General features: G+C 36.7%; 1 protein-coding gene across 7 annotated transcripts in view; it reads left to right on the top strand.

The window, feature by feature from the left end:
• The window catches only part of MYO9A (myosin IXA), a 321690-nt gene that overhangs the window by 268578 nt on the left and 28422 nt on the right, over positions 1–24690 (top strand). For all 7 annotated transcript variants that reach the window (XM_044231266.1, XM_044231267.1, XM_044231269.1 and 4 more), the window contains 5 exons: positions 3417–3609; positions 5542–5670; positions 6443–6548; positions 7340–7471; positions 8203–8326. In XM_044231266.1, the coding sequence (XP_044087201.1) occupies positions 3417–3609; positions 5542–5670; positions 6443–6548; positions 7340–7471; positions 8203–8326 (684 nt within the window). The remainder of the gene's footprint in view (positions 1–3416; positions 3610–5541; positions 5671–6442; positions 6549–7339; positions 7472–8202; positions 8327–24690) is intronic.

The following is a 24690-nucleotide window of genomic DNA, read 5'->3' as shown; positions in this document are numbered from 1 at the left end:
TTATATAGCCTACTGTTGTTGATTAACACATATTTTGTAAGTTATATGTATTATATACTGTATTCTCACCATAAAGTAAGTTAGAGCAAAGAAAATATTAAGAGAGGGGTGCCTGGGTGGCTCAGTGGGTTAAGCCTCTGCCTTCGGCTCAGGTCATGATCTCAGGGTCCTGGGATCGAGCCCCGCATCGGGCTCTCTGCTCCGCAAGCAAGGAGCCTGCTTCTCTGTCTCTCTCTGCCTGCCTCTCTGCCTACTGATCTCTCTCTGTCAAATAAATAAACAAAATCTTAAAAAAAAAAGAAAGAAAGAAAATGTTAAGAGAATTATACAGAAAGAAAATACATTTGCAAGGCTGTATTTATTTATTTTTAAAGCCTATATTTATTTACTTGAGAGGGAGGGAGTTCAAGTAGGATGGGGAAGAGCAGAAGGAGAGGGACAATCAGACTCCCGCTGAGCAGGGAGCTTGACGTGGGGCTCCATCCCAGTACCCTGAGATCATGACCAGCAAAAGGCAGAAGCGTAACAGTACCCACGTGCCCCATACTGTATTTATTGAAAAAAATCTACATATAGTCGGTCATGTATGGTTCAACTCTTGTTCAAGGGTCAACTATTTATATAATGGAATACTATATGAGCTTTAACTATTTTTACTCACAGACATGATGTTGAAGCCAGAAACTAAAGAGCACATACCTTATTATTTTATTTATATAAAGTTCAAGAATGGAGGAAGGTAACTCATGGTATACATATTATATGATACCATTAATATAATGTTCAAAAGTAGGTAAAACTAATTTCTACTGATAGGAGTACATATGCTGGTTATTTGTGAAAATACATAGTGGCTGGGATGGTTTTGAGAATTTCATACTGCTGGTTGTATTCTGTTTCCTGACTTGGGTCCTGATAACAAGTGTGCAACAACTTTGTCAAAGTCTATCAAGCTGTACACTTATAGTTTGTATACCTTTATGTATGTATGTCCTAATTCAATGAATTTTTATTTAATATATGTAAGATGGTTTGGAGGGAAAATAACTTTAAAAACATATGTTGGGCTTTTTGTGTTTTTTTAAAAGATTTATTTATTTATTTAACAGAGAAATAGGGAGAGAGCACAAGAAGGCAGAGCAGCAGGCAGAAGTAAAGGGAGAAGCAGGCTTTCCACTGAGCAGGGAGCCCAACATGGGACTCGATCCCAGGACTCTGGGAACATGACCTGAGCCAAAGTCAGCTGCTTAACTGACTTGAGCCACCCAAGCACCCCACGTACATTGTTTTTACAAAGAAGATTCAATTTTTTTTTCAGTTGAAAATAGTGAAATTAATTTCTCTTAATTTTAAGAAATAGAATTTTTTCACATGTTTGCCTTAAATTAGTTGGTTTCAAATCAAATGATTTAAAAAAATTTTAATACCCTCCAGTATTTTGGGTTCTTTTTGCTTTCACAGATCTTAATTGACATTCCTAATTCTCTGGGGATAGCCATAACATTTAAATAAATAGATTATGTAAGTGTATATGTATGCATGTTTATATCACAGTAATAGCAAGAAGTTTGAAGTTTGTTTTAATCATTGCAGTGAGTGGTATTTATTTAACAGTTTATTGAGCATTTGCCATATATGAGATACTGTACTATGTGTCTTCATCTGTTACTTAATCTTTATAAGAACGCTGTGAGATAGAAAAATGATAATTCTATTCCAAATACGAAATTATATAAATAACCTAATATAGTGACAAGACAAAACTTTAATTTGCATCCTCTAAATATCTAAGTGTCCTTTCTCTTCTACCTCAGACCTGGAGAAGCTTTTCAGAGATACTGCTTTATATTAAGATAACTTAACATGCTTCAAAGTAGATATGCTATTAATTCTCTTAAGAATGAAGCGCTGGAATGCAGAGTATATATAGGTGAAATTGCATAATAATGTAAAACTTATGTCTTCCCTACTTGAAAGTCCCTGCTGCCTTTCTTTAGCTGTCAGGACAAGACCAAAGTCTGTGCCTTAGTACTTGAAGCCTTTTGTAATCTCTGTCTAGTGTTTTCTTATTTTTAGTTCAGCCATGTCAGATTACTTATAGTTCGTTTTGCCCAACTTTGTTCTGTGTTTTCTGTGCCCAAAAAGTTCTTGCCCTTTCTTCTTATGTACTTCTTATATGCTTTCTAACAGTTAAGTTAGGCAGGCATCAGGTCTTCTCAGGGTCATCAGTAGTTACCCAGCCCAGTCCTTCCCAATCCAGTTGTTTTACTTCTGTGGTTCCATATTACCTAATAAATCTGTTGTTACTGTTTACTTATCACCGTGCATTAACACTACTAGTCTTAACACTAGTCTTAGGGTGAAGACTATCTTCTCTTACTTGATTTTGTTTTCTTGTTATGTAGCACATAAATGACAAATGTACTAACATAAGACTGGAAGGGGAATATTTACACCTTATTTTGATATATACTAGTTAACCACTAGTTTTTAGGAAACTAGATTATATATACTATGCAGTATATTAAAAGGGGAGAAAATGGATGTGGGGAAATTCACCAAGAAGCTGTTGGAAATCGTCCAAGTGGGTGGTCATATAAGTTTGAAATAGGGTGGTGGCAATAGAACAGAAAAGAAAAAACAGAGTGTGCTGACTGACCACAAGAACTTGGCACTGATTGATTGAGGACTAAAGGAGAGAATGTGTGTTGTGTAGAGAAGGAGAATGATGCAGGAGAAGGAAGAGACAAAAAAGATTTACAAAAAAGACTTCAGTCTCAGAGGTAATACCCGGCGTTTTTGTTTTTTGTGAATTACTTGAAATAATCTTCAGGATAAGTCCTTTGCAGTTACATAAGCTGTAATTAGTAAGGTTATGTATGATATCAGATACACTATTGAAGTAAATAAGAAAAGGCTCGAACACGAATTGTGGGCCAATCTGTGTGCCTCTGCCCTTAGCTGTGATACCGTTGTTTAGTTAAATGTCCCTAAAGTTTACATGAACATTGAAGCATTCTTAAGCATCAGAAATTACTTACAGTTCTAATTCATATCAAATATGAATAGCAGTATGTTTAGCATGTTTAGCATACAAAGTCTATCCCCTTTCTCCTTTGTCCAAATCCCAACTTTACATGAAGAGCTTTTTAAGAGGAAGGGAAACAGTAACCTGTTGCCACTGCCTTCATTCTTTATCCCATTATATTTTGAGTGGATCCCTGATGGGAAAGGATTGAAGCAACCTCTGACTTGGTATATATTGTCAGTATTAACCATAATTCCCTTAGCTCCAACTCTTAAAACGATGCTCATGAAACTTAAAGGAAATAAAAATAGTTCCTCGTAAATAACTGGTTAAACACATTTAAAAATGTTTGAATGTATTTGGAAACAAAAATTTATCTTCCATTTAGTATGATCCAGAGCTGTCATCTCGACAATTCGGGGTTGAATTGTCTCGCTTGACCAGTGAAGAACGAACTGTTCCTTTAGTGGTGGAAAAGCTCATAAACTACATTGAAATGCATGGACTGTACACAGAAGGGATTTATCGAAAGTCTGGTTCAACTAATAAAATCAAGGAGCTTCGACAAGGTCTAGATACAGGTAAGATGGCGCTCTTCAAATCAAGACCAAATGCTTTTATTTAAATAGATCTTGTCATGCTTTTCAAGTTTTCATTACATGTTTTTTTTTGCATCCAGAAGAATGCCATCTTTTCTGTGGTGCTTATTAATCATTTTGTGGCTTTCTAAAAGTCTTTGTTTTTGTGTGGTCAATTTGGCAAATATATATTGAGTGTATCATTTGTACAAGGCACTATTAGGTACTTGACATAGCTCTCATTTAAATTCTTAACAATTTGGTAAGATCATGGTATCCATAATTTAAAAAGGAGAAGTTTTAGCTTCAGGGAAATTAAATGATGATCTGTTGATGATGATGTAATGTACTGATATTTTTATGCTAATCTTCACAACAGTCCTGTGAATTAGGGATTATTATCCCTGTTTACAGAGAAAGAAACTGAGGCATACAGAGTTTCTTGCCCAGAGACTCACCACCACTAAGTGATGAAGCTGGGATTTAACCCCAGATGTTCTGAATTCATAACCTAAACTCCTGCCTATTAATCTTTATTACTCTGACTTCAAGTGTCTTTCTGATGCATGTTCTCACCTTCCTACATTCATGACATAGTTATTTAAACTGTTAATTAGTGGATTGAACATTTACCTGTGTAGAGCTATAGCCTCAGCCCTTGAATGTATATGCAGGAGTTGGGACTTTGGTGTCATTGTCAACTTCTACTCTTTATTACTATAGGGAAGGAATAGATTTTGTTGTTGTGTTTTTTGTTTTTGTTTTTAAGATTTTATTTCTTTATTTGAGAGCGAGAGAGCAAGAGGGAGCAGGGGAGGGGCAGAGGGAGAAGCAGACTCCCTGCTGAATAGAACTCTGGGACCATGACCTGAGCCAAAGGCAGACGCTTAACCTATTGAGCCACCCGCACCCTGGAATAGATTGTTTTGAATCACACTTAGATACAAAGTTTGTCTCTGTGTCTCCAGAAGCTACCCATGTGCTTTTTCCTTATAGTTTTGTTTTTTTTTTAAGATTTTATTTATTTATTTGGCAGAGAGAGATCACAAGTAGGCAAAGAGGCAGGCAGAAAGAGAGGAGGAAACAGGCTCCCTGCTGAGCAGAGAGCCCGATGTGGGGCTCAATCCTAAGGATCACGTGATCCTGGGATCACGACCTAAGCCAAAGGCAGAGGCTTTAACCCACTGAGCCACCCAGGCACCCCTGTTTTCTTTTGTCTTTTAATGAGCAAACCAGGGAGAGATTAGTCAGTATGAAAATAACAACACAAAATACCTGGTAAAACTCAAGCAGGACATCCTGCCTACCAGAGATTCCATCTACTCTAGGTTAAAGGCAGTTGACAACAACTCGTCTCTCTTATACCTTGTACTCAGCACAAGTAAAAAATCATTCATCCTATATCCTCTCAATCATTTCTTTTGTATAACCTTGGGGAGTTTATAAGTGAAAACAAAGTAAAAGAGTAAAAGTATGTTCATTACATTTCCTATGTTCACTTATTACTGTCCTTTCACCTTTAAAAATGACTTAAAATTGGCGTTACTTTTAGAAAATGTCTTCTGGGCCTTTTTCCCAGCTGCTGTCCAAAACATTGCCACTCAAAGTGTGGCTCACAGATCAATCCACAGTTTAAGTACAGAAACTAAGAGCAAGCATTTAGGAACATTTATAGTGGTATTTAACAGTTATTTAACATGAAATCATGTGATATTTTATTTTACATACCTGTCAGTCTACAAGAGATTTGGAAAACAAAAACCTGTTCCTTGACCACAGTTAGAGGTGCTGTTACAAAGCATGGAATTAGATCGTAGAAGATACTAGTTTGATTAAGAACATGAAGGTTCTTTTGGTGCTGATAGTTTTGAAAGTGAATTATTTGAAACTCTTTGTATGTTTGGGCTTTGTTGTTTAACTCATGTCTCTAAATAGATGCTGAGAGTGTAAACCTGGATGACTATAACATACATGTCATTGCAAGTGTATTCAAACAATGGCTTCGTGATTTGCCCAATCCACTCATGACCTTTGAGCTCTATGAGGAATTTCTTCGAGCTATGGGTAAGCACAGGCCTCCTGGATTCGAGGGAAGGCCTACACTTGGGAAAGAAACACTGTCTTTATTATAAATTATTTAGCCATTCTCTAATGGTTTAGTCCATATAGATTCAAAAGTAAGCTTTTTAACAGTCAATACAGAACTTACGGTGTATTCTCATCTGGTCAAATACTGAGTTTTGAGAGATTCATTAAAATGCCAGTCTCCTAAAAGTTTTCTGAGTAAGTCACTTCATTGCTTCTCACAAAGAGGTTTCAACTAACAAGGGCTGGCTTATGTTCATTTACATTACAAATCTAGGCAAGAACTCTGCTGTCTATTTTATGCCAACCCTACCAGGTGATGGAGTTTAGTTTTTCAGTGCTGCAGTTATGTAGAATGTTGCTGGAGGCCTGCCTCACAGTGTTTAGGCCCTGAGGCATGACTTCCCAAATTCCCATAAGAACAATTTATAAATTGCCTGACAACTAATTATTAGAGAATCAGTCTGCCACAAAATGGCTAAAAGAACTAGGACATCTCTTTCCCTTTGCTGTAATAAGGATTACTGGGATATAGATTAAAACTCATGAGACTGCTTAATGAATATAGAACTCAAGCAAAGGAAGATTAGTGGTAATGGAGCTGCTCTTTTCCTGCCATACAGGTACACCTGCCTCTCCTAAAACTTTAAAATTTAGAATCAGACTTCCCTGCTACCTAATCTGTTCAGGAGGAAGATGTAGCATAAGAGAAGGGATATTCAATTTTACTGGCTGTCCTTAATCTTTTTAGGCCTTCAGGAGAGGAAAGAAACAATTCGTGGTGTATACTCTGTGATTGACCAGCTCTCCCGAACTCATCTAAATACACTGGAACGCCTCATCTTTCATCTAGTCAGGTAATTTCAAGGAGCAAGGGAATGTATAATTGTTTTTCTTGGATTCTTTCCAGTAAGTGAAGAAATCCCTCATTTGGAAAACTGACAGATCTTCTTTTTCCTGTGTATAAAGTTAATGCCTCAAACAAGTGCTTACAGCTTACAATTCCTTGGAGCAGAAATCCTCAGCTTCTCTGCCCTATTTGAGCCATGTCACAACTTCAATCTCATGGTGACACTGTGTAGCCTAGCCTGTTCTCATTCTTGAACTAGAAATTAGAAAAGAGGTATATGTCTTGATATAATGTAATTCATAGGAAGTGGGATTTAGAGAATTGACTGACCAAAGAGTCTTCAGGATGGTCTCTCTACTCTGAGTATAAATATCTACAGTGGTTGGGAAGAGAGCCATCCTTATTTTGACTAGATAAATCTCTGGTACATATTACATAAATGTTAGGTGAATATCTGATATGACTGTCTGAGAATGCCTTATAGTCTTTACTCCGGATTCTTCAGATATGTTCCTCAGGTGTATGGATCAGAACATATGGATATGTTCCTCAGGTGTAGATGGATCAGAAATTTTCCTTGGGATTTTTCCCTTGGGATTTTTCTGCTGGCTTGTATTGCATTTTCCAGAGGCAAAGGAACAGCTTTGGGAAAGTCTACAAATGTCTCCTTTCAGCTGATATGAATACCTTTCCAGTGCTCTGCGGCGGATGTCGTACATCTTTCTGTCATGTCCTTTGCCTACATCCTTACTGCTTTCTCTTTTAATCCCCACTTTGGTGATTTTTTTTATTCCTTAGGATTGCTCTACAGGAAGAAACTAATCGAATGTCTGCTAATGCTTTGGCCATTGTATTTGCCCCCTGCATTCTTCGATGCCCTGATACCATTGACCCACTACAAAGCGTGCAGGACATCAGTAAGACTACCACGTAAGGCCAGTTACTATCACCTCCACAAGACCCCAGGGACTTCTGAGTCAGTGTAGCCACTTTATGCAGATATCAAACATAGTGAATGATTTCATAAGTTCAGATGTTTTTAAGAATGTTACTAGGCACTGTTGGGTTTTCTTATGCTGAGGATGAAAAATTGCTTTAGATTCTCTTCAGCTGGACATCATTTGGTTTATAGGGTCTTTTTAAATTTAGCTTTTCTTTAGGAATGCTTATAGTCTCAAAATATTTTCAAATTCCATTTTACCAAATTACATATACTCTGTCTCTTCCTATAATTTAATCTAACTGGCTCTGAATCCCTTTGGCCTTAGTACTTCTGTATTTCTGTATTTCACTTTAGCCTGTTTTTATGGGCCTCTGCTTTCCTTCTAGAGTAATGGTTCTCAACCTTGGCTGCAAAAGGAACTTTAAAAAATCCTAGTCTTTGTGTCCTATCCTTAGAGAGTCTAATTTAATTGATCTGGGGGGGGTAGCCTGGACATTGCAACTCATAATTGCTTCTCAGATGGATACTGAAGTGCAGCCAAAGTTGTGAACCACTATTATATAAACCTTGTATTAGAGCTCATAAAATAAGGAGTGTTGATTTTTCTTTCATCCTCCAAATGTCTGCCACATTTAACTGAAAAGCAGTTTGGGAGGGCTATTCTTTATTTGACTTGCTTCAGCTCTTAACAGTTTTTTTCTTTTTCCTCCTATTTCAGCTGTGTGGAGCTGATTGTTGTAGAACAGATGAATAAATACAAGGCTCGTCTCAAAGACATCAGTAGCCTGGAATTTGCTGAGAATAAGGCAAAGACCAGGCTGTCACTGATTCGTAGATCAATGGTAAGATGTAAGATGTGGAATTCAGGGGAAAGAGGGAACCTTCCTGAGGATTTTAAGTGTGCATTTATGGTGTAAAGAGAGGTTATTCTCCAAATCTTTTTCACATGGAACAGTAAAAAGAAACCACTCTATCCAGGGTACTATGGATGCCTTATGTTTGATCTTTTAGTCATTATATATACAGAATATATGCAGTTAAATGTGTAGAATTTTTAAAATCAAGTATTTGGATAAAATGTTGTGGTTTGATAATCTGTCCTGTTTTCTTTTTCTGTCCTTCCTGTGAAAATTTAACCTATCCTGACTTTTCCTCTACTTCCTTCCACCATCTATTCCCACCCTCAACCATGTCACCTTTGATGTTCCTGCCAGTACTTCTGTGATGTGAAGAACTTAATCATATCCAAGAATGTGATTCATAAGGAAATGGAATTCCATCTATTAGTAGATTGTTATCAAATAAACATTTTTAAGGGTTTATTGTTAGATTGTTAGGTTTTGGGAAAAGCTTTGCAAAAATTATCATTTATTTTCTCCGTTTGCCCACTTTCCCATTTAACATCTTCCTTTGTAACCAGTGACCCATATATAAACAACTTCAGTTCTTAATGACCAACCATCAGTAGGGCCTGGATAACTGGAAAACTGCTGCCACCTTAAAGTTGCTTTCCCTCCCCTCAACTGTAAAACAAAACTATGGTAATGAAGACCCAGTCCGATCCCCAGTAAATCTCTCAAGAAGAACAGTCTTCCCTGTCATCATGTGCATGCTTTTCCAGGGACCCAGCAATGCTTCATCCGTATCATCATGATTTATACTTAGATTAAAATAACTCTGTTTCTTTGTTTAGTACTTAAACTGCCTGGCACAGAATAAATCCTAACAAATATGTCAGTTGATTAAATTAGTGAAGGGTCTTCTCTAAAAACAAGCATAAACATTGAGTTTTTCAGGCAGTAAAGGTATTAAATGAAGTTAATTGTAGGACATTATTTGAAAATCTTTTCCTTAGAAAATGAAAACAGAGACCCCATTTAAAAGTGAAACCCTGTCTGGTAGTCTGAATTTTCAGGAGCTCAGTTCTATGAGGCCCGATTTAGAAGAAGAAAGGGAAGAGGCCCTTTACTCTAATGCTACTTTTCAAAGCAGCTAGACATACAGTGCTTTTTTTTTTTTTTTTTTTTTTTTAAATTTTTAAACTGGTGCTTCAGAAGATGGATATATTTGGTCCTCTGAAAGATTAAACCTTCTCTTTTAATGGGGCAATGTCATGTACATTCTAACCTTCTGCTTTCCTTTTCATGTCCTTCCTAATCCAGAAACCTGTACTAATTGCAGTTAGATTTATGAGCATTACCCGCAGTTCAGTCTCGGTATGTATTAATATTGCAATGTGTCACAGCCGCTTTACATTATTGTCTCTCATCCATCTAGGAGTTGTTCTGCTCTGTCTATCATTCATGCCTGTCCACCCTCCATGTACAGCCCCCGTTAGGTCCCACTTCCTGACCAGTCTTCACTTGTTTTTCTCCTACTCTCTTTCTTTAGAATCTTCACTTGTATTCCTCTGTATCATGCAGTTGAACAGTGTCTGTTTACAATATACTAGTTTTTGCTCTTTGTCAGATAAACCACTTGGTGGATTTCTTCTTTGGTTGGATCATTAAAAGGTGAACATTGAAAGCATTGAGATATCAAATTAATTTCTGCTCAAGAACTTTATTCTTATCCGTCTCCTTCTCTTTATTACTTGAAATACCTATTGCTCCTTGTAGCATCCTCCATCGTTAGTAATGCTTATTTGTTCATTCCTATCTATGACTTTGATGGTGAGTTCCCAAACATAGAAGTATGTTTGCTTACCGTTTTTCAGAAAGAATAGCAAATGGTACTGAGAAGATTGATAAGACTGGTTCTGGACTTACATTTCATAGTATAATAGGGCTCATACCCAGATTTAAGAACACCAGTATATATGGAAACTAATTTCAGAGGCTCTCCATCTGTTGGTAACCAGTTCATTAAGGATCTCATTTTGCTGGGCTATAAACACCGGCCAGTTTTGCTTTTTACCTAGTAACTGCCTGTTGATTCTACCATGTCTGACTCCCCTTTCTGATTGGATGTCAGTCACCTTTGCAGCATCTTGTCACTATTCGCAGTGTTTAAACACTGCAGTTTCATGCCAGTATTTAAGAATTAATTGTCTTTGTATTATAACTTGAGTCACAGAGTTGATTCAGTACTCTTACCAGTTTTTCCTAGGACAGTATAGACCTTAATCTGGGGCTGAAAACTTATGGGTGGGTGAGTGGACTCTCTTTATCACACACATCTGCCCTCCCTTTTTCTTGTTGTTTTTCTTCCTGGTGTTGAAATTAGGAGGAGTAATAGTAGAGGCAGAATTCTACATGCTATCCCACTGGTGAGGTGGCAGTCCTCTTTCTTGGTTGTTCAACACTGCTGTTCTAGCTCATTGTCAGTAGTCTAAATGTAGGTGAGTGGTAACTTCCATTTACCCTGCTAAAAGCGAAGTCATTCCTGTCCCCATTTTTATAGGCATTGGCAATCCCTTGGAAGATTTGGTTACATCTATGGACTAAACCTGTTGATGGCATTCACACCATGGGATTCTGATGTGTATGTCTTTTTTTTGCCTCAAGACTTTATAATGAAATCTACCTCCCAGTAGGGCCTGTAGGCACACTGGGGGAAAGGTTACATTTTTCATACCTCTTGGAACAAGGCCCGAGGAACCAGGACATAGTCTTGCCTATGTCTCTACCTGACACATCCCTACCATACTTTCTCCCTATTTCTCTTTTCTCTTATATATAAGAGGGGCAAATCAGTAATTCATTTGCCTATACAGATAACCAAATAGGAAGTGAAAATGGGTCTGTCTTTCTTTTAGATAACCTCAAACTTTGATTCTCACCCTCTGGATTCAGGTATGACAATAGGGAATATCCTGTTTTCCTTTTTTTTTTTTTAAAGATTTTATTTATTTATTTATTTATTTGACAGACAGAGATCACAAGTAGGCAGAGAGGCAGAGAGAGAGGAAGGAAGCAGACTCCCTGCTGAGCAGAAAGCCTGATGCGGGGCTCGATCCCAGGACCCTGGAATCATGACCTGAGCCGAAGGCAGAGGCTTTAACCCACTGAGCCACCCAGGCGCCCCGGGAATATCCTGTTTTCATAGGATTTCATAAACTCTGTGTTCCCCTTCAATTCCAGTAACCTCCTCTTTCTTTTTAACCTTTTTTAGATTCACGCTGTATTCACATGGAGGGGAATGTGTTATGATCATTGTTTTATGATAGGAGCTGGTTCAGTAAACTAGTACTTCTCACTAAATCCTGAGAGAATAAGTTGGTACCAACTACATTTGGCTTCTTAAGCTAAAAGAAGGGGTACTTAATTATCCTCAGCTTTTGGCCTTAGCCACAATTTTGGAACAGGAGGAAAAATCCCACTTAATGTACTGTTGCTTTTGCATTTAGCTGTAGTAAAGGCTGTAAGCCCAGTCTTTTTTTTTTTTTTTTAAAGATTTTATTTATTTGACAGACAGAGATCTCAAGTAGGCAGAGAGGCAGGCAGAGAGAGAGAGGCGGGGGGTTGGGGGGAAGCGGGGGAAGCAGGCTCCCCGCCAAGCAGAGAACCTAATGCAGGGCTTGATTCCAGGACTCCGGGATCATGACCTGAGCCGAAGGCAGAGGGCTTACCCCACTGAGCCACCCAGACACCCCTGTAAGCTCAGTCTTAAGAACAAGACTGTGTCTAGCACATATTTAGTATTTAGTAAGCATCTATGGAATTGACTCTAAGAATTAAAAGACTTAAATCTATGAGAGATAGCAGTGACTTTTTAGCATATCCACTACAAAAAGACTAATAAAAGTCAATAGTGTCCATGTATTCATAATTCTATTCCACAATTAAATATAGTAGTGACTTTTCTGAAATGTACAGTTAAATGCATTTATGAAAAGTATGTTATATTATTGCCAATGTGAATAGTCATTGGTTTGGGTGTTGAAAAATGAGTAGTAATCTAACAAATAGAGAAAAGAAAGAGGGGAAAGAGACTTCCAGAGGGAAGGAAACATGAAATAACAATCTGCGAATAGTAACTACCCTGTGTAGCTAGCACTGGGACAACAGGTAGTGTGAAAGCAGCAGAATAATTTGGAAAAGTAGATGGGAACCAGAAGTGCAACATTAAGAATTTTGAATTTGCTGCTTTGAAAGAAAATTTGGGAGCTAGGGAAAGATTTTTAAGTAGGGAGTGTCACCGTCAGTGTATCTTTTAGAAGATAACTGGTAGCATTCTGAAGAAGAATGGATTTGAGATGGGCCAGACTGGCAGTCAGATATTAGGTAGGAGGCTCTTGACTCATAAATCACTGAAGTAGGTTGAATCCTGATCAATTGATTTTGAAATGAATTTGAAAATATCTTTTCTGCCACCATGCAGAAAGAAGGTCATTAGGTTTATGGAGCATAATCTTTGACTAGGATACTCCCAGACTAGGATTTCGGAATATGATATGCTCATTGTCTCATCCAGTTATGCCTTTCCTGTAACAAATGGTTTTTTTACTTATTTATGGTATAATTTAAGGCATAAATGTTGATTTAGAACTGTTTAAGCTAATATAATATATATAATACGAAGAATATCATTTGAAATAAATTTTAGTTATCTGTAAAACCTTCGCAAATTATTCTCTTGAAAAATGTTATACACAAAGTTTTCCATAACCAAACAAAGTTTGGGATATGATGTGTAGCACTTCCAAAACTTTGACCATGTAATGCTTTTCTTCGTAACATACCTAGTTGAACAATCTTTCTTAGAAAGGCATTAAAAAAAAAAATTCTAATTTTTTTAACAGGTTTTTTTTTTTTTTAAGATTTTATTTATTTGACAGAAATCACAAGTAGGCAGAGAGGCAGGCAGAGAGAGAGAGGGGAGGAAGCAGGCTCCCCGCGGAGCAGAGAGCCCGATGCAGGGCTCGATCCCAGGACCCCTGGATCATGACCCAAGCCAAAGGCAGAGGCTTTAACCCACTGAGCCACCCAGGCGCCCCAGAAAATTCTAATTTTTTAAACAGAATCAGTTGTTACTTTATTTACTTAGTTTGGAATTTATGAATTGCTCTCTTTTCAAGATTTTACTGCTGGGCTTAAAGTAGCAATGCTTGTGAATTTTGCATATTGTAGGCTTATTAAAGAACTTATCTGCATGCCCCTGTTAGAAATGAGCATACTTTCAATTCTGTATTAACGTGGATAGGTAGATCTGTGCGGTTAAGCTTTGCAATTGACTACTAAAAAGATGCTAGAAATGTCCCTCCAGACAGTAAGTATTAATAATTGGAAAACCAAGAATCAGTTGAAAAGTGGTAGCTCATCATTAGTTTTTGATGTAGCTAATGATGCACTATATGTTGGCTACTGAACATTAAAAAATAGCCTGCAAAAGTAAATAATAAAGGACACCATCAAGAAAGTGAGAAGAAAATCCACAACCCCTCCCAAAAAAACCCTCTAAATAGCTCTGAAGGAAAGAGGTATTAGAATTGTGGATTTACTTGACTCTAGCATGTGGTTTCATCATTTCCTTATGTTAATGTATGGTATCTAAGTCTACCATTGACATTCAGGTAACTTGACATAATAAGAATCAGGTTCAGGGAGTGAAGATTTTCTCATTACAGAAACATTCTTATTTCTGGTACTAACTAGCAGGTTATTTTTTTTTTAAGATTTTATTTATTTATTTGACAGAGATCACAAGTAGAGAAGGAAGCAGAGAGAGTGGGGGTGGTAGGGGTGGGGGTTGCAGGGAGGGGAAGCAGCCTCCCCGCTGAGCAGAGAGCCCACTGCGGGGCTTGATCTCAGGACCCTGGGATCATGACCTGAGCTGAAGGGGGAGGCTTTAACCCACTGAACCACCCAGGTGCTCCACTAGCAGGTATTTTTGTAGTGCTTTTTTTTTTTTTAAGATATAATTGACATCTAATGTTGTGTTAACTCTAAGCATACAACATAGTGATTTGCTTTATGTTTATATTGCAAAATGGCTACCACAGTAAGTTTAGGTAACATCGCCACACAGAGTTATAATTGTTTTTTCTTGTGGTGAGAACTTGTAGTGTTATCTCTGTTGAAAAACCCTGCTCTTTCTATTTCTCCCTAACCCCTTTCCAGAGGTCATTATAGTATGCAAGAAGTATTACTTACATCTGCATGCAGTACATGTGCAAGGCCAGTGGCGAGGATTAGGCACAGGACCTTTGGGGGAGAGTAAACAAAAGGGAAACCGTATTTGTGTTCTGTGTGTATTTGTGAAAGAAGCACCTCTTTCAAAGCCTTGGAATAGTCTTATTCTCTCAGATGGGGACAAATAAAAAGAAAAATTAATAGGAAATTCATGTAGATAGAATTACATAGGAATGGAAGAAGTACAGTAATACCTGGGAAAGGAACATTACCCTTTTCAGGAAACCTAATAGTTACATTTGAAGAAAAAAAGGCAGAATGTAGGAAGTAAGAAAATATTAAGGATTACTGTGGTTTCAGGATGATAAGATTATATGTCAGAGATGAGAAGGTGAAGAGTTTACAAATGGTAGAGTGATCTTGGAAGGTTGTATGTTTAGAGAATAAGAAATACAGAATACTAGAAAAAAATGATTGCTTTTGGCTTCCTTTGTAATTCTTGCTGCTAGAAGGAGATACCATGATTTTGACGTTGCAGAATCCCCCCCCCTTTTTTTTAAAGATTTTATTCATTTATCAGAGAGAGAAAAAGAGAGCGTGAGCAGGAGAGGCAGCAGGCTGAGAAGCAAGCTCCCTGCAGAGCAAGGAGCCTGATGCAGGACCTGATCCTCGGACCACAGAATCATGACCAGGGCTGAAGGCAGACACATAACCAGTGGAGCCACCCAGGTGTCCCATTGCAGACTCTTTTTAAATGGGCTTGTAGATATGATACAGCCTATGTCAGGAATCCACAGTCTGCTACACTTGGGGAACCACTACTCTACAGTACCATGATACTACTGGCTCACTGCATTGTATAGAAATATTTGATGTGGATAACTCCTTTTCATGTGCAAGACATAAATACACACAAACACATACTGTTGTGTATTGTGATAAAGTGAGCTGAATGATTAGTACTTACTAATTCTCATTATCTGATGACTCATAATTACAAGCATTAGAATTTTTTTTAATGAAGTCTGGTAACCTAATTATAACACCATGTAAAACAACCCATATTCTAGAAAGCCTTGGATGTAGGACCTGTCCTTACCAGGAAAGTAGCCTCCTCAGGAAGAGGTCTCATAATCCAATTCCTTGCTTCCTGTTTTTGTGACTTAGCAAAAGATGCAATAGTGATCTTCCATCTTGGCCCAAAGTACTATTTTGGGGTAAAATTGCTTTGTGAGGAATCTGAAATTTTTGTTTTTGCTGGTTATATACAGTCCTGTCTAGGTGATGCATATTTTCTTCTCCTTATTCAACTGATGAGCAACATAGTACTTTTCTTGGATCTTCATTAAGTATTACTTCATAAGGTATCATGACTCCCTGGTGAGGGTAGTACATGTTTTTCCCTACATAGCCATCAGGTTTTTTAAGGGCGATGCAATCCGATCCTTTATAGCCACCGCATATATCTCGTATTTTCTTCTGTCTTTAACACTTTGGGCTTATTTTGACTCATAGTGTTGAATTTCTTTGTGTCCCATCAATTGTGCCTTGCCATTCCTTCTCACGTACTTCCTCCATCATTATCCTTAAAGCATTTTCAGAAGAAATCGAAACTCTCTCATAAGCCTTATTCATTTTAACACTTTTCTCTTCAAGCCTTAGGAGAAAATGGAAATGCTGTGCCCAACTGAAGATTACCTCAAAGAGGGTATCTTCATTTAGATCCTCCATAATAAAGCATTTGGTTCCCAATATTTTTGTTACAGTAAGAAACGTTTTTACAGACTGGTCTCACAGAATAGAGAAGCCTAATACAGAGTCGCAGAATTCTGACCCAAATCAGATAATTAAGGATCTTTGTTTTAGAATATCATTCTTAGAAAAAGTAGATAGTAGAATCATAAAGACTTTTCTCAGTTAAAATATGGCAAACTTGTATGATTAGATGACTAAATTTGTGGGTATTAGAATGTTCTAAAAGGAAGGAAGGAGGGATCAGATAGTACTGTGTACTGCATGGTAAGAATGCTCAGGAAGAAGTACTTAATTCTACCTTGGCGTACTGGGAAGGCCTGTAGAAGAGGTGACATATGAGCTAGATCTTGAGGAGGCTGAATTAACCAGATGAAACACGTGTTGGTACAAAGCATACATGGTATAATTCTGGAAAAACTAACTAGAATTGCTAGAAATTGGATATGTAATTACACAGAAGGGAGGCCTTAAGTTAAAACCAAAATAGGCTTTGTTCTGTAGCATACTGAGACATTAGCACTGTGGAGCCATGTGGGTAAACTAGGACTCACATGGTCTCATACTGTAGATAGTTTAGTACTTAACATAAGTTTTGGTGCTTTATATCTTACTTTCATATTTGTGGGAATGAGAGATAATGTTAGGTTTTTTTTTCAACCATTAATCTTAAATTTTCCTCCTGGATCCCCTTCAGGTTTCTCAGTAAGTGTTACTAAAGAGTACCCTAAGATTTCAGGGCAATCTGTTGGGGTGGAAATTTTTTTTTAGCCACAGAATGTCCTCCTTTTTAGGGAATAATTGGTACCAAGAAAAGATTGTTCGAAGTGAATGTGTTCAAATAACGTAATTAACGACTGGTCTATGTGTATATGCAATAGTTCGTGCTTATCTATGGTTTGCGTTTTCTTTGGTTGTTACCCATGGTCAACCATGGTCCAGAAGCAGGTGTTCTCCTTCTGACATGCATCAGAAGGTAGTAGTAGCCTAATGCTGCAGGGTTTACATCATTCATCTCACTTTATCTCAATCATGTAGATATTTTATCATCTCCTGTTATCACAAGAAAAAGGATAAGTACAGTATAATAAGATATTTTGAAAGACCACATTCACACAATTTTATTACAGCATATTGTTATAATTGTTTTTGATTACTTATTGTGCCTAATTTATAAATTAAACTTCATTATTGTAATTGTGTATGGAAAAAAATATAGAGAGAGTTCAGTATTATCCTTGGTTTCAGGCCTCCACTGGTAACATTGGAATGTATCCCCCACAGAGAAGGGGGGACTACAATAGGTATAATTATATACCTGCAAAGAGAAAATGTACACTTTTTTATCTGCCCATGAAATATTCTCAAAATGAGGCCACAACACTTCAGTATCTGGGTAGTGGCCACACAGGTATTTGTTTCATTATCTTTGAAACTGTACTTGTAAATTTTGTATCATCTTTATGTATGAAATATTTCATAAAAATTTTTAGATAAAATAATAAATCTGTGGGAAAACATCAGGCCACAAGAAAAACCTCAAAAGCAAAGAGGAAATTATTGAGTAATTTAAAAATTACTATAAAAACACTATCTTGAGTTCCTGGGATATGTAGCTAAAGCAGTGCTCAAAGGAAATTTTTTTGCCTTTGAAACTTAGCAAGAAAAAATAAACATCTTAATCAGGTTAGAAATAGAACAACAAAATAAACCTGAGGAAAGGAGAAAGAAGAAATTAATGAAAGTAATAGCAGGAAGTACATTAGAAACAACAAAAAATGGTGAAACCTGGGGCGCCTGGGTGGCTCAGTGGGTTAAAGCCTCTGCCTTCGGCTCAGGTCATGATCCCAGGGTCCTGGGTCGAGCCCCGCATGGGGCTCTCTGCTCTGCGGGGAGCCTACTAACTCCTCTCTCTCTCTCTGCCTGCCTCTCTGCCTACTTGTGATCTCTGTCAAATAAATAAATAAAATCTTTTTTTTTTTAAAGATTTTATTTATTTATCAGAGAGAGAGAGAAGGGGAGAGAGCGAGCACAGGCAGACAGAATGGCAGGCAGAGGGAGAAGCAGGCTCCCTGCTGAGCAAGGAGCTCGATGTGGGACTCGATCCCAGGACGCTGGGATCATACCTGAGCAGGCTTAACCCACTGAGCCACCCACATGTCCCAATAAATAAAATCTTTAAAAAAAAAAAAAAAAAGGTGAAACCAATAAAGTTGATTCTCTGACAGATCATTACCTAATCTAGCTAATCTTTTGCACACAAAAAAAATTTAAAGGCAAGAGTATAGAATGGGCTCTGGACTAGACTTTTTATGTAAATCCAAGTGCCAGTTTACTAGCTATTTTGTGATAGGCAAGTCATTTAATCTCCATGCTTCAGTTTTCTTATCTATAAATTGGGGTTAATAGTACCAAACTCACAGTTAAGTGAGTTAATGTTCATAAAGTTCATAAGAACAGCACTTGACACATTGATTTATATGTATGTGTATATATGTGTGTGTATATATGTATCAGTAAAATACTTGATATATACATTTAGAACTGTCTCATCTATTACAAGTTAATTACAAGTTGAAATAGTAACAAACATAATTCAGTAGCCCATAAACATAAACCTTGAGCAAGTGGCATATAACCTGGGAATGAAAGGGTGATTCTGTATTGGGGTAACTAGTAACATAATTCATCATGTTAATTGATCCTCATAGATATTTAAAAGGCATTTGATATAATTATATAGGTATTATTTTTTTTAAATTCTTATTAATTTAGGGGTATACCTGTAATTCCTTAGCATGGTAAAATATATCTGTCTCAACCCCAAAGCCAATATATTACTTAATGGAGAAACACTGGAAGCATTCTGATTAAAATCAGGAAAAGGCAAGGATGTCCATTATCCCCACTGTTATTTGACATTGATTGGAGGTACATTATTTGACATTGATTAGAGGTACCAGCTAACGCGATTACATGATAAAAAAGAATCAGAGTTACAAAACTTGTTACAATTATCACTATTTCTATTCTGATTTTATTTAAGACTCAAGAAAACTAAAAAACAATTTACAGATTTTAAGAGAATTCAGTAGGGTGGCTGGGCACATTTAATAGTTAATAACTTCAATATATACAACCATTTGGGTGATATAATGGGAAAAAAATGCCCATTTGTATTTGTGTTTGCATACCCATGTGCATAATTTATAAATTAAACTTTATTTTTGTAATGTATGTGTGGGAAAAAATATAGTATATACAGGGTTCATAAAACCAACATAAAATACCAAGAAATATAGTTAACAAAGAAACATGGAAGAAGAAATATGGAAGATAAAAAGAAAGCCTTAAAACCAAAGAATTACAAAAGCAGGCTTTAATAATTGCATTTGGAAAGGAAGACTGAATTTTATAGGGGTGTCAGTTCTACCTATTCTTTTTTTTTTTTTTGAACTTTGAAAATTTTCTTTCAATTTATTTATTTTCAGAAAAACAGTATTCATTATTTTTTCACCACACCCAGTGCTCCATGCAATCCGTGCCCCCTACAATACCCACCACCTGGTACCCCAACCTCCCACCCCCCCGCCACTTCAAACCCCTCAGATTGTTTTTCAGAGTCCATAGTCTCTCGTGATTCACCTCCCCTTCCAATTTACCCCAACTCCCCTCTCCTCTCTAACACCCCTTGTCCTCCATGCTATTTGTTATGCTCCACAAATAAGTGAAACCATATGATAATTGACTCTCTCTGCTTGACTTATTTCACTCAGTTCTACCTATTCTATTCCAGTTCTGTTATTGTTCTAATACCCAACAGCATGAGAAAGGGGCATCTTCTTAGACTTAAATTCAGACTTACAAGGAAACCATGGGCTGCACTTGGGATTAGAATCACTTAAAATGATGTCAGGCAGTAAGCACAGCATGCCAGCAGACAGCTTAAGGTCTTCCTCTTCTGCCAGAGTCCTTGTAGCCATCCATCCTGCCATACAACCATCAAGGGCTTAGTTATCTTTAGCCTCCCAAGTTGCAGCTCAGATGCAGAAAAAGAGATCCAGGTGTAGTGAATGCAGATCCATTCTGCCTTAGAAGTTTCATGCCTCCTTGGGAATCAGTGTCTTTTATAAAATTCCATAGATGTGGTTTCCAAGGTCCCTGTAAGGAATGTGTCTAAATTACAACAGACTGCACACTCAGGGAAGTCTGGCTTTTGACCAGATATTTATAATTTATTTACCATTGCTTCTTTAGATGTAATTTACCAATCAAGGTAATTTTTGCCAGAGGCAGTGTATTTAATAACATCATTTTCGTGCTACCTTTATCAGGTTTACAGGGATCCTGCAGCTGTAACATTGACCAAAGATCAAATTTTCATAAACAAGGAAGGAGGCTTATCTTTTTTAAGTTTTTATTTTAATCATCCAGTGCTCATCATGATAAGTGCACTCCTTAACCCCCATCACCTATTTCACCCATTCTCCCCACCTCCCCTCTGGTAACCATCAGTTTGTTCTCTGTAGTTAAGAGTCTGTTTCTTGGAGAGAGAGAGTGTGTGTGTATGTGTCTCTCGTTTCCCCTTTGCTAGTTTATTTTGTTTCTTAAATTCCACATACAAGTGAGATCAGTTGGTATTTGTCTTTCTCTGACTTATTTCACTTAGCATTATATTCTCTAGCTCCATCTGAGTCGTTGCAAATGGCCAGACTTCATTCTTTTTTATAGCTATACCATATCTTCCTTATCTGTTCATCAGCCAGTGGATACTTGGACTGCTTCCATATCTGGGTTATTATAAATAATGCTGCTGTAAACATAGGGACCCATGTTTCCCTTTGAATTCGTATTTCTGTATTCTTTGGGTAAATACCCAGTAATGCAGTTGCTGGATCATAGGGGAGTTCTATTTGTATGTGCTTAAAGAACCTCCATACTATTTTCCACAGTGGCTATACTGCACCAGTTTGTAATCCCACCAACACTGGACCACTCCACATCCTTGCTAGCACCCATTGTTTCTTGTGTTTTTGAGTTTAGCTATACTGACAGGTTTGAGGTGATATCTCATTTGTAGTTTGGATTTCCATTTCCCTAATGATAAGTGGTGATGAGCATCTTCTCATTAGTCTGTTGGCCATCTAGTTCTTCTTTGAAGAAATGTCTCTTCATGTCTTCTTCCCATTTCTTAATTGGATTCTTTGTTTTTTAGGTGTTGAGTTGTACTAAGTTCTTTTTTTTTATTTGTGTAGGTTCTATATATTTATATTGGATACTAACCCTTCATCACATATATCATTTGCAAGTATTTCCTCGCATTTCATAGGTTGCCTTTTGGTTTTATTGTTTACTCCACTGTGCAGAAGCTTTTTATTTTGATGAAGTTCCAGTAGTTTATTTTTGCTTTTGTTTCCCTTGCCACAGGAGACATACCCAGAAAGAAGTTACTGTGGCTAATGTCCGAGAGGTTTATTGTCCCATGCTGTCTTCCAGGATTTTTATGGTTTCAGGTCTCAACATTTAGGTTTTCAGACCATTTTGAATTTATTTTTGTGTATGGTGTAGGCAAGTGGTCCAGTTTCACTCTTTGGCATGTTGCTGCCTAGTTTTCCCAACACTATTTGTTGAAGAGACTCTCTTTTTCCCACTGTATACTATTTCCTATTTCATTGAACATTAATTGACCATATAATTGTGGCTTTTTCCTGGATTTTCTGTTCTGTTCTATTGATTTATGTGTCTGTTTTTGTAATAGTACTATACTGTTTTGATTACTATAGCTCTATACTATGACTTGAAATCGGACTTGTGATGCCTTCTGCTTTTCTTTTCTTTTTCAGGATTGCTTTGACTATTCAGAGTCTTTTTGCTTCCATACACATTTTAGGATTGTTTGTTCTAGTTCTGTGAAAAATGCTGTTGGTATTTTGGTAGGGATTGCATTAAATGTGTAGGTTACTTTAGGTATTGAAGAAATTTTAACAGTATTTGTTCTTAAAATCCATGAGCATGGAATATCTTTCCATTTCTTTGTGTCATCTTCTATTTCTTTCATCAGTGTTTTATAATTTTCATAGTACAGGATCTTTTACATCTTTGGTTAGGTTTATTCTTAGGTATCTTACTATTTTTGGTGCAGTTGTTAATGGGATTGTTTTCTTAATGTCTCTTTCTGCTCTATTATTGGTTTATGGAAATTCAACAGATTTCTGTACATTGATTTTTGTATCCTGTGACTTTACTTGACTTTATCAGTTCTAGCAGTTTTTTGGTGGCATATTTAGGGTTTTCTTTGTTTAGTATCATGTCATCTGCAAATAGTGACAGTTACTTCTTCTTTACCCATTTGGATACCTTTTATATATTTTTGTTGTCTGATTGCTGTGGCTAGCTAGGATTTCCATTACTTTCCCTTGTTTCTGATCTTAGGGGAAAGGCTCTCCGTTTTTCCCCATTAAGTATAATGTTAGCTGTGGGTTTTTCATATATGGCCTTTCTTAAGTTGAGCTTTATACCCACTAAACTTACTTTGTTGAGGGTTTTTCTCATGAGTGGATGTTGTACTTTGTCAGATGCTCTTTCTGCATCTATTGAAATGATCATACGGTTCTTATCCTTCTCTCAATGATGTGATTTGTCATATTGATTGATTTGTGAATATTGATCCACCCTTGAAACCCAGGAATAAACCCCATGTGATCGTGGTGAGTGATTTTCTTGATGTTTTGTTGGATTTGGTTTGCCAGTATTTTGTTGAGGATTTTTGCATCTGTGTTCATCAGAGAAATTGGCCTGTAGTTTTTTTTTTTTTTTTTTTTTTTTTAAGTGGTATCTTTATATGGTTTTGGTGTCAGGGTAATGCTGGTTAGGTTGTTTGATTCCCCCTTAAAACCACTTTTGGTGCACCCCAAAGGTTTTCTTTATTTCCCCCCATCTCCAGACATTTTATTTTATTTTTTTTATCCCAAATGTTTTGAACTGTTTTGTTTTCACTTCCATCTGTTGCCATGTACTTTTTAATTTATTTTTCATTCAGTTTTCTTTTATTTCCTTGTTGACCAATTCATTTGTTTAGTAGTATGTTATTTAACCTCCACATATCTGGTCTTCCCAGGTCTTTTCTTATGATTAATATCAGTTTTATTTGTGTTCAGAAAAGATGCATGGTATGACTTAAGTCTTTTTGAATTCGTTGAGGATTTTTTTTTTTTAGGTTTTTATTTAAATTCCAGTTAGCTAACAGGATGGTGCAATATTAGTTTCAGGTGTATGATACAACATTTCAGCACTTCCATTTAAACTAGTGCTCACCACAGTAAGTACACTTGTTGAGGCTTGTTTTGTGTGGCTAATATATAATCTATTCTGAAGAGTGTTCCATATGTACTTGAAAAGAATGTATATTCTTCTGTTTTTGGATGGAGTATTCTGAATATATGTTAAATCCATTTGTTCTAGTGTGTCATTCAAAGCCTTTATTTCCTTGTTTTTCTATTTTAGGTGATCTGTCCATTGATGTAAGTGGGGTGTTAAAGTCCCCTACTATTACTGTATTAGTATCTATTAATTCCTTTATGTTTATAAAATAAAACAAAAAAATTCCTTTAGGTTTATTATTCTCTGCTTTATGTATTTGGGTACTCCTCTGTTGGATGCATAAATATTTACAGTTGTTTTATCTTCTCTTTGGATTGTCCCCTTTATTATTATATAGTGTCCTTCTTTGTCTCTTGTTACTGTCTTTGTTTTAAAGTCTGTTTGCCTATTATAAGTACTGCTGCTACTTTTGACATCCATTTGCATAATAGATGTTTCTCCATCCCCTCACTTTCAGTCTGCGGGTATCTTTAGGTCTAGAATGAGTTTCTTGTAGGCAGTATAGAGATGAGCTTTGTGGTTTTTTGTACATTCCCTCACCCTGTGTCTTTTGAATGGAGCATTTAGTCCATTTACATTCAAAGTAATTATTGATAGGTGTGCATATATTGTCATCTTATTAATTGTTTAGTGGTTATTTTTGAAGTCTTTGCTTAGTCTGCTGATCCTTGTTTCTCTCTCTCTCTCTCTTTCTCATGATTTGCTGATTTTTAGTGATATATTTGGATTTATTTCTCTTTATTCTTTGCATGTTTATTAGTTGTTTTGGATTTGTCATTACTGTTAGGTTTGTATATAACCTCTTCTGCATATAAGTTGGTGGTTGTTAAAGTTTGAACCCATTCTTTACTCTTCTCCATGTTTTAGGCATGTGGTGTCATATTTTACATCCTGATGTGAGATCCTTGACTGATTTTTAAATTTTTTTTTATTTTTTTATTTATTTTTTTTCAATTTATTTATTTTCAGAAAAACATTATTCATTATTTTTTCACCACACC

The sequence above is a fragment of the Neovison vison genome, chromosome 13 (genome assembly GCF_020171115.1).
Source record: "Neovison vison isolate M4711 chromosome 13, ASM_NN_V1, whole genome shotgun sequence".
Taxonomy (NCBI): domain Eukaryota; kingdom Metazoa; phylum Chordata; class Mammalia; order Carnivora; family Mustelidae; genus Neogale; species Neogale vison.
The sequence above is the reverse complement of the archived record's forward strand: the minus strand, read 5'-3'. Positions and strand labels throughout refer to the sequence as shown.